General features: G+C 41.8%; 1 protein-coding gene across 1 annotated transcript; it reads right to left on the minus strand.

Annotated features, from left to right (window-relative positions):
- Window positions 1-507: 507 nt before the first annotated feature.
- LOC134612055 (olfactory receptor 6B1-like) lies at window positions 508-1,449 on the minus strand. The gene has a single exon (XM_063456435.1). It carries the CDS (start codon window positions 1,447-1,449, stop codon window positions 508-510), a length of 942 nt encoding a protein of 313 aa, XP_063312505.1.
- Window positions 1,450-15,353: the final 13,904 nt, after the last annotated feature.

Genomic DNA, 15,353 nt, shown 5'->3' on the forward strand with positions numbered 1-15,353 from the left:
GGGTTGGAAGCGATCATCCAGAAATGCTACCTCTGCTTATGGCAAGTCCTGCAGGGATGTGTGTTGTGAGTCCTGGGTGTAGCTGGTTCAATATTGTAAGGGGCCCAGGCTAAACGGAGAGAATCTGGGGTTAGATAAAGCAGATTGTGGGTGGAGAATCATTGGGGTGTTAAAAACAAAATCAAGGAAAAAGCAGATGAAAGGGAATTTAAATTTAAGGATATGAGGGAATGGCAGAGATAAGATAAGTAAAAGTCATAAATAGGGAACATCATAAATTAATGAGGCTTAGAGTGCAATAACTAACACTAGCAAAACAAACATTTAACTAAACAAGAGTTAAGGATGGAGGGTGCAATAGTCATCAAAATATATATATTAACACCAAAACTTCTTGTACTATGAAAATCCTACAGTTATTTTGGTGATTTCCAGAAACATCTGATTATGTTTAAGTGTTCTCAATCAGTTATCATTCAGAATTCATTCTAAATCTATGGAAAGTAATTAATGCATGTGTTTTAACAAAGAAAGTTTTTTTTTTTTAAAAGCTTTTATGACCTCTTTATTCCTTAAGCAGTAAATAATAGGATTCAGGATAGGGGTAATCACTGTGTAAAAAACAGCTATCACGCGATTGAGAGTGAAAGTATATCCTACCTTTGGTCTCACATACATAAATGTAACAGTTCCATAATAAACAAGAACTACAATTAAATGGGAGCCACAAGTGGAAAATGCTTTTGTTCTTCCTTTGGTAGTAGGAATTTTCAAGACAGCTACTATAATATAGAGGTATGAAATCAAGGTAATTGAGAATGAAGATACAATTACCATAGAAGAGCAGATAAAATCCAGAAGGTCAATTAGGTATGTATCTGCACAGGAAAGTTGTAAAACAGGAGGTGAGTCACAGAAGAAATGATTAATGAAATTACTTCCACAAAATGGGAGTTGAGAGATTAGTACAATTGAAGGAAAGATAGTAACAAACCCCCCACACCATGAACTTAGTGTTAAATTTCGGCACATGTTACTGTTCATCAGAGATGAGTAACGTAAGGGATAGCAAATTGCCAAATAGCGATCAAAAGCCATGACACCAAGCAAGAAGCACTCAGTGGAGCTCAGGAAGAAGAAGAAAAACAATTGAGTAATACAACAAAGAAATGAAATAATTCTTCCATGAGGAGTAATGGTCGCCAATATCTTTGGAACAATAACAGAAACATAGAAGGTTTCCAATAAAGCAAAAACGCAAAGGTAATAGTACATAGGGGTGTGAAGGGACCTTTCTCTACATATTAAAATAATGATTCCAGTGTTGCTCAGAAGAGTTATTAGATAGGTAATAAATAATAACAGAAACAAAAAACACTGAAATGGATGACTTCCAGGAAACCCCAATATGATGAATTCCTTCACAAGACTGCCATTAGTCAAAACCATGATCTTCACACCTGTAAAAAATGATATCTAAATAATAGTGATACTTTACAATATATGTTCAAGTTTGAAAGTATTTTACACATATATGTATATAGATATAAAACAAAGCAGGCTGCACTCACCTGAACATGCATACATTATAAGTGTGCTGCTGGGGCCAATTCATACAATATACAAGATCCAGCACACTTACCAATTAGTGAATGAGTGAGTGCGCTGGACATTATATGTTTTATATATATTTCCCACTTTACCTTTGTTGGTCTGGCAAGTCACCCCTCCCACCACTCTCTCTATTCACAACACCCTCTAAGGTGGGCCCTCTTTATTACAGGTCTACTGCTTTGTCGGTTCCAGCACACCACAACTGACTGGTGTTATTTAACGATGTTTATTGTTTATGAATTATATGTTATCTTACCATCACTGCAATATTACCCCGACCACAAATATATATACACACAGAATAAATGCACTATACTTGAATATAGTTGATTTTAAAATTGTATTTTTCTATCTGTTACATAATTAAATTATAAAACAAAATAAACAACAAAGGGAAAAATATAATTACTTCTAAAACTGGAGCACTTGCCTGGGAAAATATTTTCAGTAGGCTGACCTTCCCAGATCAGATCAGTAGGCTCTAATTTTTGTCAATTTTTTTTATTTCATAAACTCCTTACATGCATAGGTTTATGGGGTTTGAAGTTTACATCCCAGTCCTAGTTTCACCTATCATTCACCTTGACTGAAAATAAATGGGCTATACTGTGTGTGCAGTTCCGCTCACAGTTTTGTGAACCAGGTTTAAATTCACTTTCAAATTGCTTTTACTTCTAAGTTTAGTGAATAACCATTTTACCATTTTAGTTTAATGTCCACTTTGATAATCTCTTAAAGGACACAAGGTCAACACTTTGGTGGAGACATCATACCTTTGGTCTAAAGGTTTATGGATATTTGAGAACCTCCAAATAGCATTGTTTTCACATAAAAAAAACATTATACAGCTGGGTATATTTTGTATAAAACATAGTTCATGGTAGCTGTGGTGAAATTAAAACAAACAAACTCCCATGTTTAAAATGGACCTGCTATGCATAAAATGTGTGGTCTATGAGACCAACTTCAGACAAGTAGGAAAATATACTACATATATAATCTTAGTAAAATCAATTGTGTAGAGTAAATGCTATGTTTACCTGGAGTTCCTTTTACTATGTGATGCACAGTGCATGTGCCTTTATGTGCTCCCACAATGTCCAGTAAACAGATTTGCTTCTACTGCAAATATATAATCTCTGCTTCTATTTGGACCGTTTGATAACATTATTAAATCAATCTTTACACCTTTCATATATCTTAATCAAGAAAATCATTGATCATTTATTGAAATCTAGATCATTTATTGAAAAACATAATTACAACTAACTCAATGTCTTGGTAGATTTAATAATGATGACATCATTAACAATTCAGCTTTCACCTGATTTTAAAAATAGAATCCCAAGTCACTCTTGTTACTTTAACCCCTTAACGCCGTTACGGCGTTCTATGCCGTCGCGGCTTTAAAGGGCTTTAAAGCCGTTGCGGCGGCATAGAACACCGTAACGGCTGAAGCCCCCAGGAGGTAAGCTATACTTACCTCCACCACGATCCTCTTCTGGGGGGCTGCCTGAGAGCCCAGGCAGCCCCCCTCCGGCAAATGAGGCCCCCGGGAGCCATGTGATCGCTCTCCAAGAGCGATCACATGGCCCCCTATAGCTGGCTATGGATGTGCCAGCAGGGGGACTGTCTAAAATATTAGACAGTCCCCCTGCTGGTGGGAAGTGTAAAAAAAAAAAAAAATAGACATGTTAAAATAAAATAAAAGTATTTATATATATATATATATATATATAATATATGCATATTCTATTCTATATTCTATATATGTAACGTCATACGTAATGTATTTTAATATTAATATTAGTATATATATTAGTATTAAAATACACTAAGAATGACGTTACATATATATATATAATATGTATATATATTATATATGTAATAGATCTACATATATATTATATATATATATATACGTATAATTACAATAATAAATAAATAAAATAAATAAATAAATAAAATATTGAAACAAAATTTAAAATAAATTGTATATTCATATGTAATTTCATTCTAACTGTATTTTGTTATTAATATATATATATATTGGAAACAGAATACACTTAGAATGACATTCTATATATATATATATATATCTATCTATATATAAAATACAAATAACCGCAAAGATATATATATATATATATATATATATATATATATATATATATATATAGATAAATACATATAATTACATAAAAGATTACATTAGTATACACGTAGAATTTAAATACCTATAAATGCATATATATTACAATTCTACGTGTATATTTAAGTAATTTTTTAACATAATTATGTCATTTGATTAATTAAAATTTGATTGACATGCCTGACAACACAGGGAGAAAGTGCAGAGAATTTAATTCGCAAGCACTATATTTGACCCTGTAACTCTCCAAGACACCATAAAACCTGTATATAGGGGATACTGTTTTACTCGGGAGACTTCGCTGAACTTAAATATTAGTGTTTAAAACTGGTAAATTGTATTACAACGATGATATTTTAAGTAAAAGTGACTTTTTTTGCATTTTTTACAAACAAACTGCACTTTTATGGACTATATTATTGTTGTAATATGTTTTACTGTTTTAAAACACTAATATTTGTGTTTAGTGAAATCTCCCGAGAATAACAGTACCCCCCATGTACAGGTTTTATGGTGTTTTGGAAAGTTAGAGAGTCACATATAAGGCTTGCATTTCATTTTTTTTACATTGAAATTTGCCAGATTAGTTATGTTGCCTTTGAGACCGTATGGTAGCCCAGGAATAAGAATTACCCCCATGATGGCATACCATTTGCAAAAGTAGACAACCCAAGGTATTGCAAATGGGGTATGTGCAGTCATTTTTAGTAGCCACTTAGTCACAAAAACTGGCCAAATATTAGTTTTTTGCTTTTTTCACACAAAAACAAATATGAACGCTAACTTTGGCCAGTGTTTGTGACTAAGTGGCTACAAAAAAGACTAAACATACCCCACGTTCAATACCTTGGGTTGTCTACTTTTTCAAATGGTATGCCATTATGGGGGTAATTCTCATTCCTGGGCTACCACACCGTCTCAAAGGTAACATTACTAATCTGGCAAATTTCAATTTGAAAATGGAACGTTCTATATTTGACCCTGTAACTTTCCAAAACACCATAAAGCCTGTTAATGGGGGGTACTGTTGTACTCGTGAGACATCGCTGATTACAAATATGTGCATTTTGTTGCAGTAAAACCTAACAGTATTATGACATTTACAGCTAAAATGTGAGGCGGAACTACAAATTAAAAAAAAAAAATTAAAATTTCTCACAGTTTTTTTTTATTTTATTCATAATAAATTGATTCATATATAAATATTTTATATGAAATTAAAGCCCTGTTTCTCCTGAACAAAATGATATATAATAAGTGTGGGTGCATTTAATATGAAAGAGGTGAATTACGGTTGAACAGACATATAGCGCAAATTCCAGCTTTTGTTTACGTTTTGTTTTGATCAGAACGTGCACTATTGACTCCGTCCTGAAGGGGTTAAGTAAAAGCAGTCATTTATGTAGGAATTAATTCAAGGATTTTGGCTCTGTGAAATCTGCATCTTTTATGGAAAACCAAATATTATACATTTTAAGTGTATAATTAAGTAGACTGTAGCTAGAAATAGCTAAATACTCTTTATATTTATTTACAAATCTGCATCTTTTATGGAAAACCAAATATATATATATAATATTTGGTTTTCCATAAAAGATGCAGATTTCTAAATAAATATAAAGAGTATTTAGCTATTTCTAGCTACAGTCTACTTAATTATACACTTAAAATAAAATTGCAATGCTCTTCTGGTAACCCTTTGTATGTATATATGCAAATGCACAGGCAATATCCACACTTTTGTCATAAACTAGATAATGAACAACCAAAATCAGCACAAACATACATGTAGGTACATAAACTGGGTATACTTTTCTTTGAGCGATGTTCTTCCAAGTCCAATTCTGCCTTGACTCTTGTGCCTGCTATCTATTTACCTTTAAATGACACAGTGGTGTTTTCTATGTATACTCTGTGTAGTATTGTAGTCTGCTGAGAATTTAGTAGTTTTATATGCCAGTTATTCCTATTTTACTTTTAATTTATACTCAAGAGATTCTCATTATTATTGTTTTTATATCATGATCAGACATCATTTGGGACCTTATGACAACTCAAACAATTACATTTTCAATATTGCCAATGACCTGCCAATCAGCATTTAGATTTCAGTATAATTCATGTTTTGGGAATATGGTAGTGAAATGTTGTATTTGTTGAGAGGACAATTTAAATTGTTTATCATGCCACAAAAAAAAGGCATTTGCTCTTGTTTTTTTATTCACATATCTCTTTTTATTGAAAAGTTTTCAGAATGATAATAACAATACAAGTGACAATATATGTAACATAACATCAGTACATGATCTTTGTGACATACTACTCATGCAGCGGTAGTTTGAGTCCACCCTAGTCCATACCTCGCATGTCGTGGGAACATTTGCCCACTTCCAGTGGCTAGCTGTTGCGGACCGTTTCAGCATAAAAGGGGAAAAATCCGTTTAGGCGATAATCCCCTTTCCTAGAGACAGGCACAGCTACTGCAGAACACCAAACTCCCGATCTGGATACGAAATAACACTCCGAACTGGAACAGCTGAACAAGAAAAGCATACAATCCGCTTACACTCCTGGCAGTCAGCTTACAATCCAATTCCCCCCAAGAACGAGACGACACTTCATTTTGAGGGTTAAACAGGAACTCAGGACTGGCTCATCCAGCCTGGCTTTTATTTCCAACTCACACATATAGGCCACACCCAGGGGGAGGCATAAAAGAACCAATGACATAGATGTTACCTCCCACACATCCCATCCCCTTAGTGTGACACATAATCCCATTATGCATACAGTTTAAAATAAACTTTTACACAACTTTCATAACTTTGAAACCATACATCACATCCACATAAACCACATATTCAGACACCACATATTCAGACTCAGCATACTTTAAACATAAACACTCTCAAAAATCATACCAATCCCTTCAGTAAATAAAAAGTTACACGGAAGTCCTTTTATGATCGACCGCAAGCACCTTTTCTTGCCCAAAATAGTTCCATGGATTTGGGCTGTGCGGTCGGTCCCTTCCTGGTATAAAAACGACTAAGTCCCGTTCGAAGTGTGTTCGGTACTTCGACTTTAGTCGAAGTGTCGAAGTGCAGTCGATGGTACGGGTCGGCGGTGTTCGAGTTAAAATGGCCGCCGCCACGTGGTCCTTTGTCCGATGCCGGTCACTTCGACGACTTCGACACCTTCGGTAACTTCGGCAACTTCGGCTGCATCCGAAGTGCCCTCTAGTAAGTGCCAATCCTTCTCCCATAGTCATTAAATGGGCGAACACTGTTCTTAAAGGGCCCAATCTCCCAGGGCCATAATCGCTGGGCAGGAGGCTAGCAACCAGGCCTCTCCAGTTCACAGTGGCGAAGCTGGTTTCGCCACACTTCTCCCCTTTACCCATTAGACTAACAGGGTACCTGACCTTCTGCCGGTCAGTGCCCTGGTTAGTCCAGCAACCCACCCATACAACAGAAACAACAGAGCAGCCCACCCACAATAAACGGTTACTACACCTGGGTGAGGGAGAATCTTGTCCAGGTTCAGGTGCCTCACCACGGCTGTGTGGGGGGCTGATAGGCTGCCTTGGTGGGTTGCTGAGGGGGCAGAGACCAGCGGTACTCTGTCCGGTTGCCAGCACTACCACGGGGTTAGTCCGGTTGGAGCCTGGTTGCTGGAGACCGATTGTCTCCCCTTTGGATATATGGCTCTGTGGCTGGGGGACAGGACTGACCGTCCCTACCCCTGGTGCTGTAAGTGCAGAGACTACGGTCCCATCTGCACAGATGTGGGGCTTAACATCTCCCCTTGGTGGGTTAGGCTGCCGTTGGAGAGAGGGTGTCACAAGCTCCTCTCTCTGGATGGTAAACTGCCGCTGGGGAGAGGGGTTAGCAGGCTCCTCTCCCTGCCACTCTCTCTGCTGGTGGAAAGGGAGACCAGCTGTCTCCCCTTTCATTCTCTTGTCCTGCTGCTGGGGTGCGAGACCGACTGTCTCTGCTCCCCGGGTTACACACTGTCGCTGGGGAGGAAGGACGATACCTTCTGCTCCCTGGGGTACACACTGCCGCTGGGGAGGAAGGACGATACCTTCTGCTCCCTGGGACACACACTGCCGCTGGGGAGGGAGGACGCTGCTCTCCGCTCCCTTCACTTCACACTGCCTTCTTGGCATCTCACTTTGCTGCTGGGGGGCAGGAACAACTACCTCTGCCCCCTGTACCTCAGCCTGCCGCTGGGGAGGATGGACGACACCATCAGCTCCCTGGGGTACACACTGCCGCTGGGGAGGAAGGACTGCACCTTCTGCTCCCTGCGTTACACACTGCCGCTGGGGAGGAAGGACGATACCTTCTGCTCCCTGGGACACACACTGCCGCTGGGGAGGATGGACGACACCATCAGCTCCCTGGGGTACACACCGCCGCTGGGGAGGAAGGACGGCACCCTCTGCTCCCTGGGGCACACACTGCCGCTGGGGAGGATGGACGACACCTTCTGCTCCCTGGGACACACACTGCCGTTGGGGATCTGGGACGGAATTTAATAGTTCTACAAAGTCCATCTCCAGCCCTTGTTCCATGGCAGCGAAACGGCGGAGGTCTTGTCCCAGTCCAATAGATCTCGGGCCCTGTAACATCTCACTCCGGTAATGCACGATAGCCCAGTACCGTGACTCTGCTGGACTGCCGAAGTCGACGTCTTCTGTTAGGGCCTTCCACAACAGGCCAGGGCTAGTGTAGTGATCCCCCTCCGGCTGGATGCCCTCTGCCCTCCACGTCTCTGGCTGGACAGTGCACCACCACAGTGCCCGGTATGAGACGTCCAGGCTCAGTTCCCTTTCCACGAGGTACTCAAGTTGTCTTACCCGCTCCCCTCCGGGTTGGTCCCCCAGAAGCGGCATCCGCCAGGCCATTTGTTCCTCCAACAGGTATGCGGCACCAGGAAAGCGCTGCTGCCATTGATACTGGACTTCTTCCCGGGCATCATACCATAATCTTATCCGGGCATTATCTCTCCATTCTAATTCACTCTCTTCCTCAGGTGTGTGTGTTGCCCAGGTGTGCGTGTTGCCCATTTTCCCAAAATCCTTCGTAGATAGGGGCGCTGTACGGGTACTGGCGTTGCCCTCCCTTTGTAATCCAGGAATGGTGTTGTCTGTAGCTGTCCCTCTGGTTGTAGGAACGATCCCGCCGCTGCCACCAATTGTTGCGGACCGTTTCAGCATAAAAGGGGAAAAATCCGTTTAGGCGATAATCCCCTTTCCTAGAGACAGGCACAGCTACTGCAGAACACCAAACTCCCGATCTGGATACGAAATAACACTCCGAACTGGAACAGCTGAACAAGAAAAGCATACAATCCGCTTACACTCCTGGCAGTCAGCTTACAATCCAATTCCCCCCAAGAACGAGACGACACTTCATTTTGAGGGTTAAACAGGAACTCAGGACTGGCTCATCCAGCCTGGCTTTTATTTCCAACTCACACATATAGGCCACACCCAGGGGGAGGCATAAAAGAACCAATGACATAGATGTTACCTCCCACACATCCCCTCCGCTTAGTGTGACACATAATCCCATTATGCATACAGTTTAAAATATACTTTTACACAACTTTCATAACTTTGAAACCATACATCACATCCACATAAAAACCACATATTCAGACTCAGCATACTTTAAACATAAACACTCTCAAAAATCATACCAATCCCTTCAGTAAATAAAAAGTTACACGGAAGTCCTTTTATGACCGACCGCAAGCACCTTTTCTTGCCCAAAATAGTTCCATGGATTTGGGCTGTGCGGTCGGTCCCTTCCTGGTATAAAAACGACTAAGTCCCGTTCGAAGTGTGTTCGGTACTTCGACTTTAGTCGAAGTGTCGAAGTGCAGTCGATGGTACGGGTCGGCGGTGTTCGAGTTAAAATGGCCGCCGCCACGTGGTCCTTTGTCCGATGCCGGTCACTTCGACGACTTCGACACCTTCGGTAACTTCGGCACTTCGACAACTTCGGCTGCATCCGAAGTGCCCTCTAGTAAGTGCCAATCCTTCTCCCATAGTCATTAAATGGGCGAACACTGTTCTTAAAGGGCCCAATCTCCCAGGGCCATAATCGCTGGGCAGGAGGCTAGCAACCAGGCCTCTCCAGTTCACAGTGGCGAAGCTGGTTTCGCCACACTAGCGATACTAGTTTTTGCAGCCTGAAGTATATGGAGTATCACCGTCTTATTCGGTGAGGCCCAAATTTCTGGTGCAATACGTAACAGAAAGCATCTGGTTGGAATGGGAGTGTGACTTGCATCCTTTTGCGAATAGCTACCTTTATCTTAATCCAGAATTTGGATAAAGAGGGGCAGTCCCAAAATATATGTTTCAGCGTACCTGTTGGGTTTTGGCATCTGCAACATACTGGTGATGAGGCCATGTATATTTTCACTAGCCTGGAGGAAACCCAATACCACCTCATCAGGATCTTGCAGTATGCTTCCCAATGTGACAGGTCGCCTGTAGCCACATTGGTATGGGGAATGGGATGTTTAGATCTGCCTCCCATTGTAGCATATATGGAAGTTTACAAGTGGCATCTATATTAAGTAAAGCATCATAACACAGCGACAGCAGTTTGGTGGGTGATTTTACTGGTACAGCATTGGCCAAATGGTGTCATTTGGGAATCTTCACCTAATTGGATTTGCATTTTCGTTATCACCCTGAGATAAGTAAATATTTCCCCTGAGGGCAGGAAGAAATCTGCTTCCATGGATTGAAATGGTTTTAGGCCTGACTCATCATGAAGTGAACCCAAGTGATCCAGTTAGTTATGATATATCTTGCCAGGGACTGTATAGGAGCTCTAGACGCCAAGCTTATCAGGCCTAACAGGCCTCGAGACCATAGTTTCCATTTGTGTAATAGAAATTTTGAGTTTGTCAGAGCAATCACACTGGGACTTAAGGGCGTCGAGCTTGTCCAGAGCAAGTGTTGAGAGCAAGAGGTTGAATGCATGCCACTTCTAAAGGGAGCCACACCGGAGTAGTGGGTTGTGTCAGCACTGCTACACCACATGCCAAGATAGAGGCTTTGTGGTACAACTTTACATTGGGTATACCAAGGCCACTGTTTTGCAGGGGTAGCCAGGATAGGTAGCTTGCCGCTCTGGGAGTTTTTTTTTTTCCAAATGTGGGCATTGAACATGTGTTCAGTATTTTGTTGGGCACTGATATTTGGAGAGTACGAAAGAGATAGAGGACATGGGGTAGAGCCATCATTTTAATAGTGTTGATTCAATTGTCTAGTTGTGTCCTTAACTTATGCATGAGTGGGATGTGGTTTTCCCGCAACACGTGTTGAAGGGATTTTGGGACGCTGATTCCTAGGTATTTACAAGGAGGATTTCCTCCAATCAAACGGGTACTTTTGTTTTAAGCTAAGCAATGTCATGTGGGGTGTTCCTATTGATAAGCTTGAGTTTTGGTTGCATTGTTTATGTAGAAGGAGACTCGACCATAACGGTCCAAAAGGGTTAGGAGATGGGGTATTGATTGTTCTGGTTGGGTTAAGAACAGCAGAATGTAATCCGCAAACAGTGTGATTCCCTGCTCCCCTATTGGTGTTTTGAAACCTATGATAGCGTTAAGTAATTTGTTGTGTTAGATAAGAGGTTCTAGACACAGGATAAATACCAACAGGGAAAGCGGGCTACCTTGGCGCATGCAATTGGAGATTGTGAAGGGTTTAGATAGAAACCCAGAGTTAAATACCCTTGCCATAGGGAATTGATATAAAGCCATTATGCTGTTGATGAAGGTTTCCGCTGAGCTCCTCTGCATCCAGGGGCACTGCACGAATGCTAGTGTTGCCCTTAATTATAATTTAATTATAAATCTGAGTACAGTGACAGACCGCCTGGCACCCCGACCGGGTGCCTCCGCCAATCGTTGCTTCAAGTGCTCACCGAGGGCTCCAAGCACTCCACCAGACACCATCAGCACTGCAGTCCGCACATCCAGTGTTACAGCTTGGCTGGGAACTAACCATACTCCACCCACCCTGAACCCAAGACCAGGATCCAGCTTCCAGTGGGCAGACCTCTCCTACTCCACAGGCTGCTCTTACAAGAGCAAGTGATTATAACCCATGGGATTATAGTGATATAACAATCCTGAGAGCAGAGACAGGGGTTCCCCAGGGGTCAAGTGGGCATTTGGTACTCCTGGTCTCCCTTGTACTACCAGGCATAATGTTGTCAGTACTTTGTGGGTAGAGGCCACTGTAGCCAGCGTTACAGCTGGGAAAGTCACGGGGTCGTCAGGTCTTGGACTGAGGACAAGGGGAGGGCAGAGGCCAACTGCACTCTGCCCTGGTGCCAGTGCTTCTGCTGGGATGGGGTCAACGGATACTACCCCCAGGACCCGGTTAAGAATCTGCTGTGGAGAGGAGGGATTGCCTACCTCCTCCTCCTGGTATTTCTGCGGGGTTGGTTGGGGATCTGGACCGGCCGTCCAGCATCCCTGTAGGATTGGTACAGAGACCGCGGCCCCATCTGAACCATTGGGGTCAGGGGTGCTGTCCCCCTGTAACTGGGAGAGGGACCAGCTGTCTCCTCTTCCGGTATATCCGGCTGCTGCTGGGGAGAGAGACCGGTTGCCTCCTCTCCCTGTGTAAAGTAAGCTGCCGCTGGGGAGTAGGACCACCTGTCCCTACTCCCAGTAACTCTGGCTGTAATTGGGGATCTGGGCTGGCTGCCCCACCAGCATCCCTGTATGGCCAGTGGAGAGACCGCGGTCCCATCTCCACCTGCCAGTTGAGGTTCCTCCCAGGACCAGTTTATAGGGTACCCTATTTCTGCAGCTGGTAGGGAAACATGGGATACTGCAGCCAAGTCTCTGGAGGACAGGTACTGCTTCTAAGGTCCTGGACCAATTATCTCTGTTCCCAACAGTGTACCTGGTTGCTGCACTAAGCTGAACAGATGTTGGTAGCTCTGCTCCAGCTCCCACTCCATGGTGATCAGATGGATCAGGTCTGACTCCAGGTCACCAGCTCTAGGGAGATCCAGCAGGGCTTCCCTGATGTCGTGGATGTCCCAGAGTCAAACTCCTCCTCACATGGGGACGCTGCACGGGTGCTAGCTTGCTAGCTAGCTCATATTAGTAATTACTACAGAATTTGGAGACACATAGTCTGAAGAAAATTCAAGAAACCATTTGATCTGACGAGTAAAGTTGAGTTATGGCAACGTATAGATAAGCCAAAATGATGTCAAAATAGCCACCAGGAAAAGTTAACTCTTTCCTGGATAGGTATGTTTAGTGGGATAAGACTGCCATCTATAGTCCAAATACCAAGTTGCTATTTAAAAGGTAACCAAACACCCAGTGTTGTGATTGGTTTATTAGCCAGTGACGAACAGAGAATCTGTCCCTTTAAAAGTTAAGACAAAGGGAGAGAGATTGATTCAAGCAGTCAGAGCATTCAGAAAGATCAAGGCAGATGCAAGAGCAGAGAAAGCAGTTGGGGGCACAAGAGTCGGAAGCAGGCTAGGAAAGAAAAGACAGAGAAGCATTCCTTGACACTTAGCTACCTGAGAACATCTGGTGAGAATGTCTATTAACTGGTAAATATACTGGCTTCATTTAATTAATTTAAATTAATTAATATTTTCTAATAGCATGATATATGACTGGATAAACCACGATTAAATTTCGGTATTTAGAAATCTTAGTTAATAAGAAATACATTATTAAATTTTTTACTCTGCAGGTATAAACGATAATTTTGTATTTATGTGACATATCACATGTTAGCATATCGTGACATTTATCCAGCTGTATTGATTTGCTATAAAATAAGATTAAACATCTGTTAGGCAAATTAATAAAATATCAGCTTATAGAACATGTCGATTTCTCATTGGATGAATTCAAGGAAATGACTAATGACTGGTTAAATGTTATTTTATTTAAAATTACATAAGAGCAGATCTTAAATCCCTAGAAGAGGTCTAGCCAGCATTGAAAGGGTTATTCTGTCAGCTAAAGCTTTTACGACTTCACGCTGCAGCTCTAAGGAATTCTGTTCTCTCTGTGAAACTTTCTTTGTCTCTGTGAAGAAAGTCATAAATCTTCTTGACAGCTATGTAGTAGATTCTATACTGTATTAACCAGTGGAAGTTTATATTACCATATTGTATTGCATATTCATATTATACTGAAATTCCATTGATTATTGTCATGCATGTTACTCATTATTATTATTTAAATTGTTAAAAATAAAAATGTATCTATTTTCATAAACAATTGGTGATTTTAATTATATGATATACATTTCACTTACACGATATGTTCTTTGGGATCTGAGAATTAAAATAGTGGGTAATTCTCTCTGTTTACTATTATTATCCCATAAATATCCCCACAACTAGGAAGCCATCCCAGTGATGCCACCAGATATGACGGACCTCCTGGCACCCCGACTGGGTGCCTCCACCAATCAATGCTCCTAGTGCTCACCGAGGGTTTCAAGCACTCCACCAGACACCATCAGCCCCGTAGTTCCAACTTCCAGAGTTACAGCTTGGCTGGGGTCTCGCTGTTCTCCACCCTCCCTGGACCCAAGACCAGGATCCAGCTTCCAGTGAGTGAACCTCTCCTACTCCAGAGAGTATAGCTCTTAAAAGAGCTAGTCATTATAACACTCCAAATATCAATCCCAAGAGCAGGGATTATAGCAGGTATAGCAGTTCTCTCAATCATGAGACAAGGCTCTGTGTTGAGGGTAAGCTGGAACTCATTTTAATGGGACCACACTTGGCCTTATATGCAAGTCCCCATGCAAGGGGTACTCCCACATGGACCTTGTGGGGAACTACAGCACAAAGTTACAGACCAATGACAAAGTTGTTCAGGTACATTATCCTCTGTGCTTGGGAGATAATTTGATTAGGAACTGTACTGATCTAATCCAATTATCTCCAAGCACAGAAAACATACTTTTTCCAAACACCCCAAAAGTACCTCCAAAGCATATGGAAACGCCACAAAAGTCACATCCCCTAACATACCAAAAATCATGCCAGAGGGGGATCCATGGCAAAACTCCCATGGAAAATTGCACAGTTGATGCAGAGTCTGCTTTTAATCCATAAAGGGCAGAAATCACCTAACATTGACACCTGTCCTCAAAGCCCAGCCCTGATACACACTGACACAGAGCAGAATAGAGACTGTTCCCCCTACATAGGGTCACTTGGCAGATATGGATTGACACCTGTCCTCAAAACCCCTGATACACACTGACACAGAGCAGAATAGGGACTGTTCCTCCTACATAGGGTCACTTGGCAGATATGGATTGACACCTGTCCTCAAATCCCCTGATACACACTGACACAGAGCAGAATAGGGACTGTTCCCCCTACATAGGGTCACTTGGCAGATATGGATTGACACCTGTCCTCAAAACCCCTGATACACACTGACACAGAGCAGAATAGGGACTGTTCCCCCTACATAGGGTCACTTGGCAGATATGGATTGACACCTATCCTAATGATCCCTGATACACACTGACACAGAGCAGAAT

Source organism: Pelobates fuscus, chromosome 5 (genome assembly GCF_036172605.1).
Source record: "Pelobates fuscus isolate aPelFus1 chromosome 5, aPelFus1.pri, whole genome shotgun sequence".
In the NCBI taxonomy this organism is placed as follows: Eukaryota; Metazoa; Chordata; class Amphibia; order Anura; family Pelobatidae; genus Pelobates; species Pelobates fuscus.